The sequence below is a fragment of the Hypomesus nipponensis genome, chromosome 4 (assembly GCF_054491055.1).
Source record: "Hypomesus nipponensis isolate SF chromosome 4, ASM5449105v1, whole genome shotgun sequence".
Classification (NCBI taxonomy): Eukaryota; Metazoa; Chordata; class Actinopteri; order Osmeriformes; family Osmeridae; genus Hypomesus; species Hypomesus nipponensis.
In genome coordinates, this window is record NC_140364.1 from 14,806,077 (window position 1) to 14,826,301 (window position 20,225).

The 20,225-nt window shown below is 44.6% G+C and overlaps 4 protein-coding genes across 5 annotated transcripts; 3 read left to right on the top strand and 1 right to left on the bottom strand.

Moving 5' to 3' along the window:
* The first annotated feature begins 1,368 nt into the window (after nt 1-1,368).
* On the top strand, nt 1,369-5,114 carry tmem42b (transmembrane protein 42b). 2 transcript variants are annotated; one of them, XR_014753330.1, is made up of 4 exons: nt 1,369-1,677; nt 2,365-2,511; nt 3,287-3,565; nt 4,262-5,114. XR_014753330.1 is itself a non-coding variant. In XM_084696904.1 (3 exons), the coding sequence occupies exons 1-3, from the start codon at nt 1,501-1,503 to the stop codon at nt 3,428-3,430; spliced, it is 468 nt and encodes a 155-aa protein (XP_084553030.1). In that variant the 5' UTR covers nt 1,369-1,500; the 3' UTR covers nt 3,431-5,114. The 2 variants fall into 2 exon arrangements, 1 of the variants encoding a protein (XP_084553030.1); XM_084696904.1 differs by having other exon boundaries at nt 3,287-5,114.
* On the bottom strand, nt 5,078-13,965 carry LOC146295766 (palmitoyltransferase ZDHHC3-like). Its single transcript, XM_084696902.1, has 8 exons — nt 13,468-13,965; nt 13,328-13,370; nt 11,369-11,697; nt 10,990-11,114; nt 9,314-9,410; nt 9,030-9,111; nt 8,629-8,759; nt 5,078-8,436 (listed from the first exon to the last, which is right to left on the bottom strand). The coding sequence occupies exons 3-8, from the start codon at nt 11,669-11,671 to the stop codon at nt 8,278-8,280; spliced, it is 897 nt and encodes a 298-aa protein (XP_084553028.1). The 5' UTR covers nt 11,672-11,697; nt 13,328-13,370; nt 13,468-13,965; the 3' UTR covers nt 5,078-8,277.
* A 131-nt stretch (nt 13,966-14,096) lies between these two features.
* On the top strand, nt 14,097-17,094 carry exosc7 (exosome component 7). The gene is made up of 8 exons (XM_084696903.1): nt 14,097-14,207; nt 14,412-14,513; nt 14,745-14,839; nt 14,978-15,143; nt 15,556-15,626; nt 16,027-16,150; nt 16,374-16,529; nt 16,945-17,094. Exons 1-8 carry the CDS (start codon nt 14,151-14,153, stop codon nt 17,047-17,049), a joined length of 876 nt encoding a protein of 291 aa, XP_084553029.1. The 5' UTR covers nt 14,097-14,150; the 3' UTR covers nt 17,050-17,094.
* A 692-nt stretch (nt 17,095-17,786) lies between these two features.
* On the top strand, nt 17,787-19,659 carry LOC146295768 (tetranectin-like). Its single transcript, XM_084695801.1, has 3 exons — nt 17,787-17,883; nt 18,220-18,312; nt 18,818-19,659. The coding sequence occupies exons 1-3, from the start codon at nt 17,790-17,792 to the stop codon at nt 19,219-19,221; spliced, it is 591 nt and encodes a 196-aa protein (XP_084551927.1). The 5' UTR covers nt 17,787-17,789; the 3' UTR covers nt 19,222-19,659.
* Nucleotides 19,660-20,225: the final 566 nt, after the last annotated feature.

Consider the following 20,225-nt stretch of genomic DNA (forward strand, 5'->3'; position numbering starts at 1 on the left):
TGTATCTGTCCGCTTGTGGGAATGTGATCCACAACAGTGACGCCACAATTGATTTACTGGCATTTATTCTTAATCTAGTTAATTAACACCTTAAAATATCATTTGACAAAAATCTAAATATGTATGAAACAACTGCAGTACCCTTCTTCATGTGTTTTGGAGTTAGACGTAAGTAGTCTGTCTTATTTTCTGAGAGCTCCATCAATCTGAAGGGCAGAGATAGGGTCTGGACTGAGTGCTCCTCCACTTGTTGCTGTGATGGGATGTTTTTAGGGAATTAACCTTCATGGTCCAGATCATCAGTATGCTGTAGGGACACAGGGACTTCCAGTCAGAAAGACTCCATAAAAGAGAGAGAGAAGAGGGGGAAAGAGAGGAGGGGGGGGGGGAGAGACAGAGAGACAGAGAGAGGGAAGGAGAAGGGAAGGGGAAAGATAAAGACAGAGAGAGAGAGAGAGAGAGAGAGAGAGAGAGAGAGAGAGAGAGAGAGGAGGAGGAGTCGGAGACAAAGAGAAGGGGAGCGTGGAGTGGGAGAGGGGGGGGGGAGAGACAGAGAGACAGAGAGAGGGAAGGATAAGGGAAGGGGAAAGATAAAGACAGAGAGAGAGAGAGAGAGAGAGAGAGAGAGAGAGGAGGAGGAGGAGTCGGAGACAAAGAGAAGGGGAGCGTGGAGTGGGAGAGAGGGGGGGGGGAGAGACAGAGAGACAGAGAGAGGGAAGGATAAGGGAAGGGGAAAGATAAAGACAGAGAGAGAGAGACAGAGAGACAGAGAGAGAGAGAGAGAGGAGGAGGAGGGGGAGACAAAGAGAAGGGGAGCATTGAGTGGGGAGGGGGAGAGAGGGGGGGGGAGACAGAGGGAGGAGAGAGAGGGAAGGAGAAGGAAAGGGGAAAGATAAAGACAGAGGGGGAGGGGGGGGGGGGTAGAGACAGTCTGGATCAGAGTGATACTGGACCTGATATATAGCTTTGCCCCATTTCATTAGAATGGATCTAGCCACTCCACCCAGCATTAATGAAGCCAAGAAGAAAATGTATTATCCAAAATCTCGTCTGGTTAAATTACTGTTTGATGATGAGAATGAAGGGACATCTGGCTTTTCATTTAATTGTGTATAAATTATATAAAAGCCATTGTATTAGCTTGGCAAATTTAGGGTAATTATCGTATTTCATCAATTACACTAATTGATTGGGTAAAGCCATTGTGAGCCACTTAAGCCACAAATCAATGTAATGGGCGGTTCGAAACAATCCATTCACGAAAACGTATTTCTGAACGAATGGAATTCCTGTTTAGAAACTACTTATCCCACAATGCCACACAAACGCTGTTGTCCAACCGTTGCACACCTAGCCGCCAACTGTGTGTTTTGATTGGTGTGGCTGCCACCGGACGGTTGTTAGTAGCAATTGCAGCAGATCTTCACCAGCAAGACACCGCTCATGCTTGTAGCTATAGAAATGTGATGGATTAGAAAATTATGTGCCTCGGTTGTCATCATGTTTCCCGGCGTTTTCTATGCATTGCTTGCGGGTTTTCTAGGCGCCGTCGCGTCGTCGTCGGCGAAGCTGTCTCTAGGAGCCGATTACCTAAAAGGTGTATGTGAAACCGGACTGAGGACGTGGGGAGAGCAGCGGAAATTTAGACAAGCGGACGAAACTACCGCTTGTGACTGGGTGAGGCATAGCCACAGTTTAAGCGCTTGAATTATTCATACAATGAGATTCGGGTGTCTTTGAATAATGTATGGATCACTGTGCCCGCCGAGTAATTTCTCAACGAAGCGGGAAGTTGGGAGGTTTCCAGTGTTGAGTTTAGCGCCTTTGGTTCCAGCTCGCGTGTTGAGCAGCATCACCGTCCGCGTCCCTCCCGGGACAGACGCAGCATTTCGTGCTCGTGCGGTACCCGCGTGCCAGGACGACATTGCAGCCTAACCTAGTGTTTTGGCATGTGTCAGATATTTGTGTTATAAACTCACACCATAACCAGAGACTGTTTAATTAGTCAAATCTGTCACGTGAATATCTCGTTTAAATACGCCACTTGCCCGCTTTGACTATATGACCTTCAAGGCGGTCGGCACATATTTTTTAACTGCCATAGTTTCACGTTTGACTAATAATTGAAATATTCAATAGCTACAGCAGATTTTGACAAACGATACCGACTGCAAAAAGGCCCTAACATCTCAAATACAGCCGTTAAACCGGCAGCGGCCAGTTCGATCTACACCAATGGAGTGCATCCCATGACTGTTAAAACCTACAGTTCATACAGTAGCAGACATGCTCCACGGATGTGGATCTCCGTGACCGTTCCAGCCCACATTAATCTGTTAACCCCCGGCTCTCGTCTTGTTCCAGCTGCACATCCCATTGCGTCTTCTGTGTGGTGGCATGCTGTTCACCTGCAACGCGGTGATGTGGACGTTTCTGGCTAAGGCCCTCAGGTACTCATCCTCCTCCACCCGAACTACTGTGACCACCACAGCCTCCAACTTCATCTCCTCCGTGAGTATCTCTTTAATACCTTCACCTAGTAACAATATGTCACTTTAGTACTATACTACTCTATAGTATAGCGCTGTATGGTGTTAGTTATACTCAAGTAACACAGTGCTGTAGCTCAATGTCTGTGAGTATATGAATACCTATTAACAACATAAGTATACTATATTATAGCACACTATATTATAGCACACTATATTATAGCACACTATAGTATAGCACACTATAGTGCTACTTATACAATCCACTGTGAGTATGTACTACCTTTAACAATGTGCTGTATTGTAAAGTGCAGTATAGTGCTACTTAGACTCTATTAATGAGGCACTGTAGCATCAAGTTCTCTGTTCCCACACACTTACAACCTCACATTCCTTCCTGGTATAGTCAATATTTCATAACAGCTATAAATAGCAGCCCCATAGAGAGTGGTGAGCAACCTTAACTAAGAAACTTTGTGTCCATGGCACTCTCTGGCCTCTGTGGAGGGGAACTTACTGGACTTAATAATTTAGTCTTGGAATGTACCATTTTAAGTATATAATATAAACCAAAATTAAATGTATTTAATAGAATCCAGAAATGGGGATTCCAAACAACACATTTAGCAGTTGATTCCAGAAGATGTAAAAAAAAAAAAAAAAGAAGTCTAATCACAGTCACAAGTATGCACACACACACACAAACAAACCCAAAACATGAATGACATTTTACCATTTCAACTGAAATGTTTCTGACTAATGGCCATTGATAATTAAGTACATTTATTTTTACTCAGGCATTTCTTGGCCAGCTAATCTTCGGGGAGACCCACATTACGTTGTGGTGGGTGGGGGTCTCTCTCACTTTCTCTGGCCTCCTGGTCCTGCAGAGGGCGACTCCTCACGACGGGCAGAGAGTTGTCGCTAAGAAGAACGAGTAAACTGACTCTCTTTACCAACCACACAACTCACCGGGACAATTCGCTGGTGAAGAAGAAAGATAGGGAAGAAATTATGAAAAATAATAATAGTAATGCAGTCTTTCTGATGATGTATCAAGCATTCCTTTTTCTTGGGTGAGTGGATGTGTAGACCTTTGGGTAAAGATCTACACATGTCAGTTAGCCACTGTCAGATATCTCCCATTGAGGATAGTATTTTGAGTTTGAAGGCAGTTGTAAGAGTCATCTGCCTGGCATGCCCTCATTCGTTCCCCATTGAAATGCTGAGCGACGTATTTTACAAAGCTTTATTTTCTATCAACATGTATTTCGTAAGATAACGACACTCACTGTAAAGTCTCTCACCACCGCGTTGATGCATGATCAAGGTGACGTTTGAGCTGAGTCTGTGATCCAACCAAAATAAGCCGTAGCTTGTTCATTTACCTATTCAAGGTTCTCAAAGATGATGACACACAGCTATGGCCGTACCGTGTCCCGTCAAGGATGTAACCTATCAAAGGGCGCCACTAGTTTGGTGGATTGTGTCGACATTTGTCCTTGCCTCGATGACTGATGTGTGCAATTTCCCTGAACCCAGATAAATCACACCAAAGTCTCCCAAAACGGCGATCAACTACTAGGATCCAGACGCCATCTATGATGGTCATGATATTGACTAATTCCTTGTGACCTGACCTTTTTGGACATATAAATAAGAAGATTGCAACTGAACCTAAATTAAACAGTCTTTGCCATTATCAGGGTTGGAACTAAATTGCCTTCCTGATGAACCTTTGCCAGCAGCTTATTCCTCTGTAATCTCCTTAGTTTTTACAGTGAAAACCTGATAAGAACGAATCTTGCTCCTGGGGAAGGCAAATGGAATCTTGTCGCACAATCCTTCCTTCAGTGTCTCTTGAGAGGTGAAGAGGTTCCTGAACACTGAGAGGCTACTGTCCCTGAGACGCTTGGTTCTCTGCATGCTTGTCCTCCAACAATGATCTCCAATACTCCATAACACTGTGACGTGAAATATCGGGAGGGCTCTTGGAGTCAGAACAGCAACACTACAGCAAGAACGACGACAGTTGCAGCTGTGGAAGGGAGTTTGGTGTTCCCCAACAGCGATCACACTTTGCTGTTGTTTCTGATACATATCAATCCTCATATGCATGCAACATTAAATGGTAGCTATAACAACTGTAGCTATGAGGACTCCGTATCCAGCTGAAGATCGCACACTATGAAATCATTAGTCTTTCCAGCTGCAGCCTAGTCTGCAAGTTTCGTATTGTGTGATTGAAATACAATAGAGTACTTCCCTGGAAATGTGATTATATCTATGCTATCGAGCTATCTGTTCAGGAGACACTTGTGTTGATGTTTCTCCAGTTAATCAAATCTGCGACAAATACTATTTAAATCCTCATAAATACTCTGTGATCGTTTGCTTGTCCCTGCTTGGAGTCTAAGATGAGTAGTCATGGGGCCTGAGGTCCATGTCGTTGGAACAGGCAAGTTCAATCAAGCACAGATGGAAGTATTTGATAGAAATTTAAATACTATCAGTCTGCTGTTTCATCTGAGGTTTATACCTGTGAAATCCACCTTTAGTTAAGAGGAGAAATCACTGGATTGAAGTAGTATCATTTCATGAATATTCTCTTTATTCACACTTCATGCAAGAGTTGATTGTTTATCTATATGTAACCATATACTGTGTGGATATAAACTATTAAGAATAGACAAGGAAGCTTATATAATACATATAGTGACCTTTAAAGCTGTGTGTTTTCAAGATAATTCCAGCACAAGCAATCAAAGTAAAGCAAATGCTGTACATATACAGTTTACAGTACCAAGAGCCAGAAATCAGTTAAACCTCAAATGGTTACTTAAAAAAATAAAATAAACACTCAATTGTTACAAAATGCCTCAGTTATAGTGTTTGTTAAGGAGTCAATTATCAGTAAATGTAAGGCAGATATTAACACTTGTAACATCCACGTGTGTGCACACACTACCAGAGATTGGGAAAACCAAGGTGGTGATGTGTATGCACTGATGGTCTGTCGTATCTTATGTACAATGTTGAAAATTAACATTTGTAAGAGTGTAAATATTTTGTATCAACAGAAAGAACAAAAAAAAAAAGAAAAGTTTTATGGACATGTAATAAGTTGTCTCATACAAGTTTGAGATGCACAATGTTTGAATAATGATTGAATAAACACCTCATCAAGACTATTGTCACAGCCGGTGCTTTATTGCTGTGAGTTCAACAGCGTATTCACCACGGACAGATGAATTTAAACAGTATTTAAACACCAAGGCCACAAATCTGACAGTTATTTCTGATGAGCAGCTGGCAAAATATTGCTCTTAACAAACTGTCAAAACATTGCGCAATCACAACCCGGAAAAAGACAATAAACGATTTGAGAAGACCTTTACATTTTATTCCATTTCCGTACGAAAGTAAACGAAACAGATATACTTTGCATTCAGAATAATGTATTTCTTTAAATAGAAGCACATGGTGAATAGCTTCTTTTTTTTTTTACAGCAAATATTTGTATGTGCGTACACAAACAGAGGGAGACATCAGTATGAAGAATGTGTTCAATAGGATTAGCTCAGGCAGATCAATAGATCTCATGTTCAAATCCCCCACTCACCCACCAACCCACACCGCTGTACTGAAAGTCACCTCAGAGAAAAGCATCTGCTAAATGTACATATCATAATCATTTCCCTTCTGTATGAGTGTCTTAAACCACCCCCAACATCTACCAGCTGCCTCAACAACAGGAATCCCCAGCTTGTCTCCAGCATCACTCAACACAAAGATGGCAGCTAGCTAGCTGTCTTATCTGTATATGGTGAAGAGAAATGCCCCGGACAGGAGAAGAGGTATTAAAGTACTTGGTTATGAAGGGAAAATCACATGGGTCTGTTCAATAATGCAGGGTTTTACAAGTTAGAGGGTCATCTGTCCCATCAGATTGTAGCGTTAATTAGTGTGCAGACAGTACGCCAGGGAGTGTCATGTCAGATTCGGACACAGAAACAGCATTTCGTATTGGAGTGCCCGTGTGATCATGGAAATTGACCTTTATTTGTGGCACTTGAACTCAATTTAAGATCCGTACGTTTTACAGAAATATCTACACTTCCCTCTTTAAAGCAGCCCGACACTTGATTTTACTTTCACTCATCTTAGGAACATGGAAAGCAATTGTTTTCATTTTAAAATCAACAGATTTGGTCGAAACACATACAGAACACAGGAGCAGGCATGCCTTGGCTCAGCATGATCAACATTTTCTTCCCAGACCTGTGGCAATGAATGATAGTCAGTTATTTCTTCAAAGAAAGTCAAGTCTTCCAGGCAGCCACACAGAACCCCTTGACAATCAACATGGTATGCCCCATCCTAAACAGAGCCGAACCATTCACGACATACCCGGGGGGGGTAAAAGTTAGGAATAGATATCCCTCTGTAAACCATAAATTTGGCAACATAAATTATCTCACGTTGACAAGAATGAAGTCCTTCTATTTCTTTGTCAAAAACACATCACTCTCCTTCTGTCCATAGTAAGGCTGGTGAACACACAGGGTTTACTGTGGGGTCATCCTCCCGGAAAAAATGCCCGGACATAAATGCTTCTGTGATCAGTCCCATTTGTGCCATAACAGCTCTGTGCCCGTCTTCGAAACCTGGCTGCTTACGACTGGAGTGTTGCTCCCCACATTGACATCCTCTTCTGGCTTACCCTTTCCAGGCCTCGATGCTCATATTTCACCGGGCTGAGTCAGTTCTACAAGCCGCCCAGCCCCTTGATACAGAACCAAAAGCAAGCCTCAGCTATCGATCATTCACAGATATACCAGCCAGACTCGCATCACACAGTGTGCTGCAGAGCTCACAGTTAGAACCATGTTGAGCTCAATTGTCAGGCTGGCTACTGACAAGCTGGCTTGTGGACAGGTTCCGGCCAAGCCTGGCTGGGTTCTCAACTCCTGAACAAATTCTGGTCGGGCCTGTTTGGGATTGGGCTATCAGATCGGACAGGATAATGCTTTTACCTCAAATGGTAGCGTTAAGGCAGAGCTGCAAAACTACTTATTTACTAACTGTAACCAACAGACTACTTTACTGAAGCAAATCAACTGCAGTATGTTGGCTAAATACTCTGCTATCGCTCAAATCTAACTTTGGGCATTTACTACAGACAGCAAGATGTTACACAATTTACATGACGAAAAACTGATCATGTGCTGGTTGCTTCCTCGAAAGGCAAAATCTTTAGTTTCCGAGCTTGGCTTTTAACTGGAGAACGACGTTGATTTCTGCCCCTGTGATGATGTTGTAGAGTCCTCGAAACAGGAAGTGACTATGTACAGGAAATACTTTCAGTTAAGTGTGTCTCCATAGAGCAGGATCCTGGCTGCAAGTGCTTTCAGTCATACCTCCTGAACGTGAGAAAGTTGTGAGAAAAATGGTTGTAAACAGAAAACAGTTATAATTCCACATGGCCATCGCGAGTCATCCTCAATCCAAAAGAGAGGAAGAAGGCAACAAAAAAAAGTGACAAGATTGTTGTTTTTTTACGTTTTCTTTTCTTTAAACAAGCAAAAATAATGAACCAGACAGTTCAATCAAGAGCACCCTGGAAATTTAAAATGATCCAAATCACAAAAAAGTAGAAAATGGAGTTGTCAGATAAAGAGTTAATGCTTAGTGAAATCCAGGAAGACTTGTACGCATCATCAGTTCGCACCACCCAAGCAGCTGTGGGTACAGTACACACACACGCGCCGAGTTTAGCTCCCGAACCTCAGACGATGTACTGCGAGGGGTCTGACTTCCCGTGGTCCGGGGTAGCGAAGGGACTGAGCCACGCTATAGAGAAAGGATGACCAAACACCACCTTCAGATTCATCCACTTGGTCTTTTTAGCCCATTTCCTCTCCTCCTTTTTCAGCTGCTCAATGCCCTGTACGGAAAACAACAGTTATGAGCTGAGAGGGGTAACTAACGATAACGAGCACATCTTGTGTTGTGTGTGCGTGTATGTGTGTGTGGTTGAGTGTGAATGTGTGTGTGTTAGTGCATGCGTGTGTGGCTGAGTGTGAATGTGTGTGTGTGGTTGAGTGGTTGCTGAGGCGAGGAGCCGTAGTCCACTCACCGTCTCGTCGGTGCAGATGGAGTGGACCTGAGTTCCGAACATGACGGAGGTGAAGATGAGGAAGAGGAGGCCCTCAAAGCACAGGAGGATGAGGAGGATAACGGTCGCTGGAGGAGAGAAGGAGCTACACTCTGGAGACGGAGAGGAGAGAGGAGAAGGGGAGTGGAGGAGAACGGTAGGGAAGGAGAAGGGGATAAGAGGGGAGGCGAATGGATAGGAGGAGAAGGGTTGGGGGGGAAGAGAAGGGATCGGACAAGAGGAGAAGGGGATGGCAAGGAACAAGCTTTAGACGGGAGGGGTGGGATGATCCAACCTAAAATGCCACAGATTCAAGCAAACAGCACGCGTCCACACTCCACTGATGCCGAGCCCAGTTGGACCACCGTCAGCCTGCCACTTACTCGTCCAGTCCTCCTCAAAGCAGAAGATGAAATGGAAGGCCACCATGACGAGGGAGTGGAGGGATATCAGCGCTATGTACATCTGAGAGGGCGAGAGAGAAATCATTTAGTGAAAGAAGTCATTTGAGTCGGCGTTAAAATGCGTTACGGACACCTGAATAGTAAATAAGAAAAAAAGGACGTCTGCTAAATTATTTAAACTCATCAAGCAGTGATGTTGAGACAGGAGTGAGAATTTGTGTCTGCTGGAGGATGCTGGGAAATCTATGAACTCAGCCACTCACAGTGAAGAGTACAAAATATTTCTGGTTGCTCTCCCCAACGCAGTTGTTCACCCAGGGGCAGTGGTGGTCCATCTTCTTGATGCAGCGTTTACATACACTGAGAAGGGAACACAAACACACACACATATTACTATGCATGAAAAGAGCACATGAAAGCAGAGAGCCACAGATGGCGGAGGCCTGACAGATATAGGTCACAGCGTGACCTACACACTGCTTCCTCTGGGAGAAGAAAGATTAGGCAGAATGCATACCTAATTAACAGTGAATTAAAGCACGCCCACACACACACCAAAAAAAACCATCCACACACACCCACCTCCAAACACACACGCATCCGCTTCAAAACACACATTCACCCCCAAAACACACGGTTGTACAACACACCCTAAATGAACTCACTGCAAAATATTTTATTTTAGTTAATCGTATTTTTTCTTTTTACTCTTATGGTTCTTCCCTTTGGCACTTAATTTTTGGTTGTTCACAATATGTGCTTCATGTTTTGGCTACCCGCAATGCTTTGGGGCTATCTTGTTGTTATTCAGTGACCTATGCACTTTGTAAAGCTCTCTCTTGGAAGTCGCTTTAGATAAAAGCGTCTGCTAAATGAATAAATGTTAATGTAAATGCAGCTGTAGAAACAGTGACCGATGACAGATCTGACATTGATGGATGGTGATGGTGAGAGATAGCAAGAACCCACTGATCAGCCTGGTTCTATTGGACAGACTCACAAGGAAGATGTACACACCGTTTGACTGAGCTAGCGAGCAGAATGATAACCCAACCTCTACCCCCCCTCACCTTAAATCATCCAGCAATCAATACTGGAGTCAAACACAGTACTGTCCTAATACCAGACTGTCATAGAAGTTGAAAACAAATCAATAATACTTATGCCTGGGAGCCTGTATTTGATCAGATTGGGACACAGTACCACCCAAAATGTATATATACACCCAGTATAATACACAGGCTTGTTAGATGTTGTTGTCGTCGTCAGTTACTGCCATTCGTCCTGAAGGCAAATCCCTTTTCAATTCATCATTTGTGTTCGTTCTTTTCACCTGTCCAAGTGCCACTGAAAGTGCCCAGCTGGGAGGGCTTGTTAGCTAGCTGGTGTCCAGAGGGGCCTCCAACTGAGAGGCAGCCAGAGTGAGAAACACGTCACAGAGAACAAAACAGTAATATTCCCAGAGGCACTGCCTCTGCCTCTCCTAGGCTCTGCCTCCACTAGACTAGACTCTGCCTCTGTCTGTCCTAGACTCTTCCTCTCCTAGGTTCTGCCTCCACTAGATTCTGCCTCCACCCTGCAGTAGCACGGATGTTTACTTGCAGTGGAGGGCTGTGTCTGGGTGTTTACCTGCAGAGATGTGCTGTGTCTGGGTGTTTACCTGCAGTGATGTGCTGTGTATGGGTGTTTACCTGCAGTGATGTGCTGTGTATGGGTGTTTACCTGCAGTGGAGGGCTGTGTCTGGGTGTTTACCTGCAGTGGAGGGCTGTGTCTGGGTGTTTACCTGCAGTGGAGGGCTGTGTCTGGGTGTTTACCTGCAGTGATGTGCTGTGTCTGGGTGTTTACCTGCAGTGGAGGGCTGTGTCTGGGTGTTTACCTGCAGTGGAGGGCTGTGTCTGGGTGTTTACCTGCAGTGAAGGGCTGTGTCTGGGTGTTTACCTGCAGTGATGGGCTCTGTCAGGTTTGATGCTGCAGCACTTGGGACACTTGTAGACCACCTGACCCGGTTTCAGCTGCAGACTTTCAATAAACTCCTTGGTGGCGTTGCCCTTAGGAACGGCTCCCTGTGGAGAGGGGGGGCGGGCGGGGTCAGAATAGAACGCCTTAAGTCACTCAAACTACCCCCCCTCCCCCCAAAAAAGAAGATTTTCTGATATTGAAGTAACATCAATAATTCATATTCCTATGAGAGTGCATGCTCTTGCTGCTGAGAGAGCTTTTCGGGGGGGGGGGTTTATTAAGAACGAAGTGACAGACATTCTCCACAGACTGACAAACCAACAGTGGAGCGGGGAGAGACGGGACCGAAGAGGCTCACCGGGTCGGTGCACATGGCCCGGGCGTGGGAGGCGAGGGCGAGGAAGGCCAGAGTGTTGAACAGCGCCCCGTTGAACAGGCTGTACAGCACGCTCTTAGCAGGAAGCAGCATGACAAACACCACCACGAACTCCGCGTAGAAGACGAGCATCCAGGTAATGATGCCGCACACCATGCCGCAGCCGTCGCGGATGAACCACATGGCGTTGGAGCGGGCCCGCAGGGGGGGAGGGGAGCAGTGCTCGGGCCTCAGGTAACCGGCTTGCCTCTCGATGTCCCTGCTGCGATGGCCGGGACTCTTCATCCTACCACCACAACCCCACCCTCATGCTGGGGGGAGAGATGGGGGGAGGAAAAGAGGCAGGGAGAGAGGTGGGGAGAGGGAGAGGAGGGAGATGTGGGGATGAGAAAGAGGTGGGGAAGTAATTTATTTCTCTTTTTCAGCCATTATTTATCCAAAACGTACAACAACAACAAACAAATGTGCTGGTTGCAGCTGTTGTGAATCCCAAAAAACACAGAAATGTTCCTTTAAATTAAGTTAAGATAAGAGGTCAGAATTTACTCCACTAATGTGGCCAATTTCATAGGATCTGCAGTATAATCTCCCATGTATATCCGCTAATGAGGATTAACCTACTATTGTAGCCCAGACCAGGGGAGCCGTATCATCACAGTACACACAACCAAATCTGGAGCTTATCGACCAACACATTCCTATAAATCTGCCAACCCACCGTGAGTAAATCTGAGCTGGCCATATCTGAACACAGTGTGTTAGTCATCCTAAAGATCTCCCCCAACTCCATACACTCTGGTGAGAAACACTGAGTCAATAGACGTCAGCTATTATCTACTCCATCAATGACCTTCTGTGGTGGACAACTGGCAAGGTGCATTGAGACTGAAAGATTCCTGTACGACTCAATGGAACTGATTGACTATAGTAAAGTCTCACTGCCTTACAGAACAGGCTTTATCTGTCCAATCTCTCAAAACAGAGAAGCGTAGATGACAATCCTAAGAAAATACTTGGATCTCCAGCAGTACAGTATCTGCAGTAGACAAGTAGAACTTGACAAACAGACTTGTTAGAGATTAACGACCAGCTAAAGGAATTGCATCACACTTACCTAATCACACGTTATATCTAACTTTAGCAATACAACTTAAAATTAAGCTTCTGACCACAGTATAACAAAGCTGTTTGATAAATGACTCGTGCGTCCATGAGTTATTATTTAATATGGAGAGATAACATCAATCCATGAGAATGCAGGAGAAATTAATCTAAACATACGGACTACACAACAACAGCACAGGCAATTAACAGACCGGCGAGAAATCGGTTCATAACATTAGCTGTCATTTCTCAACGTCTAGCCCTTCTCCTGGATGTTTTTACCCCACAAGCTCCATCAGAAATACATTATGAGTGACGCACTCTCTCTACACTTATGATGGACTTCGGTACAAGGAAGTAGGCAGGTGTAGAATACACTTGAAGTGTCAAGGAAGGATTGGTGGGTGTAATGTGTTAGCAAGATAGCCCAATTTGACAGGGAAACTATGGTCTACGGTGTCAAACATCTGTCCAGAATAGCCCCCCCTTAAACCCTTTTCAATCAGACTGTATTAACTATCCTCGTGTAATAAACGTCTTAAACAGATGTTTAAACGAGAAAGAAAAAAGATTTAACGCCCAGGAATTAGCTGGTTGACACTTCTTGACAGCGATACTGCCAAAACGACCAGTTTAGCTGGCTAACTAGCTAGCTAGACCATGTCTACCGCAGGATCTGACCACGGTCTTTTGGCCAATGTCTATTTTGCTAATACAGTAGTACTATGGGTGCTACTTCCTAGCTAGTAGTGGTGGTGGTAATATTAGCCAACTCAGCTAGCTAGCCCTCTACTCTAGTCATCAATGGCTAGTACCACACGATGTGGATAAACTTACCTCTCCTTCTTCACCTGACCGAACGATCGATTGAAAGTCCTTTCTGAATGTCAAACAATCGTGGGAGGAAAAAAAACGCAACCTTGTGTATTAAAACGTAAAGACGCTACAGACCGATACTAGTTGGCTGCACACCCTACCTCTGCCTCTCCTACTTAGGACGAGGCACGCGTGTTTTCTTGCCGTGAAGTGACCAGGTTTCGATCGATTAAGTAGTTTATTTATAGGGAAATCACCGCTGGTGTTACGGGTTATGCGGGACTATCAATCGTTACTGCTCGATCACCCGCTTTGAGAGCTCTAGATATCAGAGGGGTGACAAACCAACCAGGAAGTGTCCAGCTTTCAACGCAAAGCAATGCGCAAGTTTATTCGCCAATTGAGCCCAAGCCAATTGGTGAATGCAAGTCTTCACCTGCAGCACAAGGATCAGCGTCTCCACCTTTGGCCAATTAAATAAATAATTTAAATGTCTATCGCCGATCCTGGATCTGCGTTCACAGCATTTTTTTTTTTTCTCCCTCGCCCACTGTTCAATGAAATATAATAGCCTGCAGTTCTTGATTGATATAGCTCTAGATACAGGTTGAGTAGATCTGAAAATGACTAACTATATTTTAACAGGCTATCTTGGCGAGTTATAAACGTTAAGCACTAACACATTTACGATGATCCACAGCTAATTAACCTTTTTACACACAATCTGTGGAATTTCATGTGTGCAAAAAGCTGATAATTAAACCATCTGGATTGACATGAGCGCATGTTGATGATGTAGGCTGCTGGGACGCACGTGATACCGGTAGTGTTTGGCAGCACCAGCATGGCAACTGTTCAAGTCAGTGAAGCCGAAAAGGTGTACATTTTGCATGGCATACGGGTAGGTTTAATTTGTAATATGTATTGCTTGATTATGGCATTCAAAGGAAGTACTAAACCGGATTTAATGAAGATATATAACCTGTTAACTCTGCTGCATTGTGCTGTATTGAGGCAGCCCAGTTAGCCAGCAGGCTAACCTGTAGCACGCTTAAGTTGGCTAGCGCTAGCAATGTTGTGTTTTTGTTTATGTGTTTTTCTCCAGGATGACTTGCGAGTGGATGGACGAGGCTGCGAGGACTACCGACACATGGAGATAGAGACGGACGTGGTGTCAAACACAGATGGCTCAGCCAAAGTCACACTGGTAAACACAGCCAGCCGAGATGGCTCACTATCATGAACCAGCACTTTGGATAACAGTGACAGCGGCTGCTAAAAGACTACTATGTCAAATAAATACGAACAACTTTTTTTTTTGTGTGCAAACATCTGTACCCTGTCCCACCACCTATCATTCAACTGCGTTGACTGGGGGGATTCTCTACAGTGGATTTATTGCACACATGACGAACTAAACCCGGCGTGTGTCTTACAGGGTCACACCGCCGTACTAGTCGGAGTCAAAGCTGAAATAGGAAAACCAAGGTCGACGGTACCAGACGAGGGTTACCTGGAGTTCTTTGTTGACTGGTAAGCACTACGTCTGCATCATGGACTTAAGTTAGTCCGATGAAACACTCTTTCCAGAACATTCGATCAAAACAGTAAATATGGATACAACTTATCTCATGGCTTCAAAGTTAATTTTCATGTTTTTGTCCCCCCCAGCTCTGCGAATGCCACCCCAGAGTTTGAAGGTCGAGGCGGAGAGGAGCTGGGTACTGAACTGAGTAACACCCTGTACAAGGTGTTCAACAACAGACGCAGCGTGGACCTGAAGAAGCTGTGCATCAGTGCAGGAGAGCACTGCTGGGTGCTCTACGTGGACGTACTGGTAGGTCAGTCTGCGTTTGGGTGAGAATGTTTCATCACCCTGGGTGGCCCAGATGGGAGGTTCCTCATCAAATCATTTTTTCTGTTTGTATAGCCTGTATTGCATTTACGAGGAATGTCACAGAGCGCTTTACACATGCCCGTAGAGCTTTCCCTCAACCAACCTTAACCTTCAGAAGACAAGGAAAAACTCCCAGTAAAACTAATTGAGAATTTCAAATGTTATAAACCTTGGGAGGAGCAGTTCAGTGAGGACAGAGACGGTTGGTGACAGAGAGGTGCAGGCAGTTAGAAATAGAAATGTGCAAATGGATGTTGATATACAGAGTTCCAACTCGGTGCTCTGGACCATCTATGGACCCCCAACCTCAACCTGATATACTAATGGCAAGCTTTTTTTTCCCCCCGCCTAGCTCCTTCAGTGTGATGGAAACTTATTTGATGGCATTTCTGTGGCTATTAAGGCAGCTCTGTTTAACACAAGGTAAGGTTCTAGCACTGGTTACCCTACGAACACTAAGTAGTTAACGTAACACATTTCGTAGTTGGAAAAAAAATGTAATAGGTAAACCTTCTTTAAGTAACTTTACCCAACAAGTGAATTACTTTAAGTTTGAGTTTAGTTCTTTACGTAACCCAACTTTTAACTTCTGTACCCTAACTTTCTTTACGTAAAACGACATGCAACGATGACTTCCCTTTTACAAGACTCTCGACACCCATGTTTACGTTACATCTTCTAACATATTCGAGCAAACATGCTGAGGACGCTTTATCGTAAACAACCTGGCTCAGGTTTGTTTATGACCTGCTCGCTCAGCAGAACAGGGGCAGACACCCGAGTCAGCCAATCGCTGATCTCTCCCTCTTGTCCCTCCCAACAGACTTGCCAGAGTGCACCTGTCAGAGGACGAGGAAGGGGGGAAGGAGATCGAGCTGTCGGACGACCCGTACGACTGCGTGAGGCTGGACGTGGAGAACGTGCCGTGCATCGTGACCTTGTGCAAGGTGAGGCAGCTCTTTGTGCACAGTGAGGCAGCTCTTTGTGCAGCTTGAGGCAGCTGGTGCTGACACAGAGGACACGAGAGCAGCTGTCACAGTAACCCGCTGACGTGTGTGTGTGTGGCGTAGGTTTGTTTGTCATTTGTCATATGTACTCCTGTTTTTTCACACATTTGTGTTATGGTGCATGCGATTGTGTGTGTGTGTTTGCGTGTGCTCGTCTTCCTAGGTGGGCCACAGGCATGTGGTGGACCCCACTCTGCAGGAGAAGGCCTGCTCTGTCGCCAGCCTCATCATCTCCGTCACGCACAGGGGAACAGTCACCTGCGTCCGCAAGCTGGGGGGGGGGAGCCTGGACCCTGAGAGCATATTTGAGATGACTGAGGTGAGCAGAGAGTTATACTTGACTCTTAAGTACGTGTACTTTGTTCACGTCTCCTCTGGGATTGAGTGTGCGAGAATTTGCAACGTGTTACACCAGCAGGAACTGTGGGCCAGTAAAGCAAAGATCCTCTAAAGTAAGCAGTGGAGTATGTGAGCAATGCTGCTCAAGTACGAACAATCGCACACGTACATTGAGGCCTCTGGGGGGTTTCAACATGCTTCTCCTACACTCTCTAAAGTCTCACCAACTTAGAAAGGCATGCAGCACAGGAACAAACCTTGTTTCTTCTACAGTCGAGGGAATTCGAAGAAAATGTAGTTTGCCTCCCCTTTGTAAAACAAACTCCATTTAGTACGTGTGTGTTATGTTTTGTGTGTAGATACTTTTAACCCGTCTGGATGTGTGTTTTCTGCAGACGGGCAAGCGGGTGGGGAAGGCCCTCCACACGCCCCTGATGGAGCTGCTGAGCAGCGAGGAGAGACTGGGAAGCAGGAGACAGAAGGTCGGCTTCCTCGGCTGAAACCGGATGTTTGCATTTTTCTAATAAAACACCTTTTGTACAGTCTGTTTGGTCTTCGGTGTAAGGGTGTGGTTATTGCTGTCGTCTGAAATGGGGGGGGGGGGAATACAGGTTTGCACAAAGTGGCTTCAAGATGACCAAGGGGCGTATACCCGGTGTTGTGTATCTTGTTGGGACAGTGAGAGGCCTGTGCTTGGCCCTGTGACAGGAGGTCCAGGGAGCAGATGTGGGGTGGAGTTGTGTCTTCTCTGGCTGTGGATACAAACAGGCCCAACACGAGCCCTCCCTGCACAAACCCTGCTCCCTCCCTCCTAATCCCTCGCTCTGAGTCAAAGCTCAAGACAACCTGAGCCAAGTCTTGAGATTGAAAGACGCGATACGTGAATGGTTTGAATTGCGCTCTACATGGTGTTACGTGATGCATGATTTCAACAATAGTTTGCAAGATTCTCTATAAGACGTTTACAAACAAAACAAAATTTTATAAAGGTAACCTCATGAATGCCAGTGGGAGTGTAGTTAAGTAGAAATATAAATGGTTATATGTCTGTCTTCTGAGTGAATGGCTGTGTGTGGAGTAAAATAAGACAACTCAACGCTCTTACAACAGCAGTTTAGGATCACAGTCTTATTTCCTTTTGTGGATGAAGGAAGAGGAGGGAGAGGTGGGAAGGAGGAGGGAGAGGAGGAAGTTTAAATGCTAGGCTCAGCGTTTGAGGAGTCAGTCGGCAGTTGGTACCATGGAGTTCCGAGGAGTGTTTGTGTGTGTTCTGCTACTGCTGGTTCACGGTTCATTCCAACAAGGTGTTTCAAAGAAGAAAACAGTGAAAAAAGGTAGGTAAGATGTTAAATTAGCAGATTTTACACAGGCAACAAAAAAGTACACAGGGCGGTTTGAACTTCCGACCTCTTCTGCAAGTTAAGGTGAGGAGATATCGACTCTTTAGTCATGAGTGGTCTATTGTATTATCTTCAATATCCAAGTGTGTCCCCACACACATATACTTGTGGCTTTGTTTTAAAAGCACCTGATAAATTAATTTTGCATAAGGGACGGATGACTCCAAGCTAGAGAAACACAACACAGGAAGGACGTCTTCAAGGGGTGTTTATATATATTATTAAATGTATAATTTGTATGTTTCTGCCCACACAACCCGTTTCTGCTAGACGTGGACCCCGCCATAGCGGGGCTGCAGAAGCAGATTGATGACATCGTCCAGCAGTTGAATCTGCTGAAGGAGAACCAGGCGCTGCAGACAGGTAAGAATCACATTCAGTCTAAATAAGGACACGTTTCCTAGACGACAGACGATATTAAGGAAAAAGTCTAAATAAATCAATAGGCCTATTGTCACACCCAAAACACAAAAGGCTAACTGTAGCCTTCATACACTATGTGCACCGTCTACATTTAAGTTGGGAACGCTATGATTGTGATAGGGCCTAGTCAATGCGCCTCAAGTCAAATCCAACCATATGTTACGAAATGTGGTCGGCTTCCCTTATAAACACAACCCAGATGGGCAGAATTTTTCTATTTTTTATCTGTAAAGCATATGAAAAATATCCAAATGACAATGTAACTGAATACCTACATGGACAGGAGTTACTGTAGCCTATAAAAAGATCAAGGGTGTCCAAAATATTAGCCTTAGAATTGGATAGGCTTTCTTCAACCCCACATTTAGCTACAACCTAAACTTGTAGGTATGTTTGACGTGTCTTTAAACCTAATCATCTACCCATCCATTCTGCATCTCCTCAGTCTGTTTGAAAGGAGTCAAGGTTCACGGGAAGTGTTACTTGTCCGACCCCGTTAAGAAGCGTTACCACCAGGCTAATGAAGACTGCATCGGCCTGGGCGGCATCCTCAGTTCGCCTACGTCCGCCAACTACAACGACCAGCTGAGCGTCTACGTCCGCGAAAGCATCGGACAAAACGAGCAGATCTGGTTAGGTATCAACGACATGGTGAAGGAGGGAGACTGGAAGGACCAGACAGGCCTCAGCATTCTGTTCAAGAACTGGGATAACACCGATTACCGGTCCCCACAACCAAACGGTGGCCAGTCCGAGAACTGCGCGGTGCTCGAGGCCAAGGGCGGGAAATGGTCCGATGAAAACTGTAGCGAGGAAAAGGCTTCTGTCTGCGAGTTTAACATTGTCTGAGGAGAACAGATGATATTGCCGTCTTATCTTGGGCTTTAACTGGTTCTTTGTCCTGCTTTTTATACCTTTCTGCACTCTCAGCTATAATTGTCCCTGATGAGGGGGTAGATCAAAGTAGGTATACCTTAATTTTGTTTTTGAGGAGATCTCAGCACATGGCACTTTTCCAAAGCTGACACCAACATAAAAGGTGACAATAGCCTAGTCTTCTAAAAGATAGCCTATCACACGTTGATATAAACAGATTCAAGAGACATTTCCTCTAGACCTGTACAAAACATGAGAAAAAAATGAATATTTCACATGAAACTGAATCCTGGTAGACTTCTGCTAGCCTATCCTTTTCTTTCTCTAAACGAAGTTTAATTCAGCGCTAGCCTTTTCAAGTGTTTTTTCACAAAGTAATGTCTAGCCTGTTGTAAACTGAAAGAAGTAGCCTATAATGTAATAAAGATATATAAAACGACTAAATGAAGTGTTGGTTACAGACATTGAGAAATTAAGTGAGAGGAAGGGTTAGGGTTTGTGAAAGACACTTGGCCTAAGGACTGCATCGTTTATGATGGACTTGGCATCTGCTTTGACCATTTCCCATAACAATAGCCTAGTGGCCATTGGATTGAAAGTCTTCCACACCATCGTTGTACGGTTCAAGTTCCTGTGGTTCAAGTCTCAAACCTGCCAGCTAGGATTTTAAATTCAACCGTTCAATCAGAGTGAAAAACACAGCCTACATGAGATAATCCATTCGAATTCATATGGAATTTATTCTAAAATCTGTCATGGCAAATACAGTTCAGTTTCACAAACAGAGAAAACATTTGCAGATACCAAAAAGAGCACAAGACAAAACACTCCCATTAAAAATCACTTGGTGTCAATAAAAAGTACTCTGCTACAGCACAATACATCCATTTCAAGGAAATACAAACAAAATCACTCCAGGAAAACAATCACTAACATGAAGTAGGTAGGCTAGTTAAGTGAACTATACAAAACATACC

Bases quoted from the DNA above. Each gene is read 5' to 3' on its own strand.
- LOC146295768 (XM_084695801.1), top strand. From the start codon at position 17,790: ATGGAGTTCCGAGGAGTGTTTGTGTGTGTTCTGCTACTGCTGGTTCAC. The intron at 17,884-18,219 runs GTAGGTAAGATG...CGTTTCTGCTAG, and splicing joins GAAGAAAACAGTGAAAAAAG to ACGTGGACCCCGCCATAGCG. The intron at 18,313-18,817 runs GTAAGAATCACA...GCATCTCCTCAG, and splicing joins GAACCAGGCGCTGCAGACAG to TCTGTTTGAAAGGAGTCAAG.
- LOC146295766 (XM_084696902.1), bottom strand. From the start codon at position 11,671: ATGAAGAGTCCCGGCCATCGCAGCAGGGACATCGAGAGGCAAGCCGGT. The intron at 11,115-11,368 runs GTGAGCCTCTTC...CCCTCTCCACAG, and splicing joins GGGCCATGTGCACCGACCCG to GGAGCCGTTCCTAAGGGCAA. The intron at 9,411-10,989 runs GTAAACACCCAG...TTCCCTTCTCAG, and splicing joins GACAGAGCCCATCACTGCAG to TGTATGTAAACGCTGCATCA.
- exosc7 (XM_084696903.1), top strand. From the start codon at position 14,151: ATGGCAACTGTTCAAGTCAGTGAAGCCGAAAAGGTGTACATTTTGCAT. The intron at 14,840-14,977 runs GTAAGCACTACG...TGTCCCCCCCAG, and splicing joins CTGGAGTTCTTTGTTGACTG to CTCTGCGAATGCCACCCCAG. The intron at 16,151-16,373 runs GTGAGGCAGCTC...TCGTCTTCCTAG, and splicing joins GCATCGTGACCTTGTGCAAG to GTGGGCCACAGGCATGTGGT.
- tmem42b (XM_084696904.1), top strand. From the start codon at position 1,501: ATGTTTCCCGGCGTTTTCTATGCATTGCTTGCGGGTTTTCTAGGCGCC. The intron at 1,678-2,364 runs GTGAGGCATAGC...GTCTTGTTCCAG, and splicing joins AAACTACCGCTTGTGACTGG to CTGCACATCCCATTGCGTCT. The intron at 2,512-3,286 runs GTGAGTATCTCT...ATTTTTACTCAG, and splicing joins CCTCCAACTTCATCTCCTCC to GCATTTCTTGGCCAGCTAAT.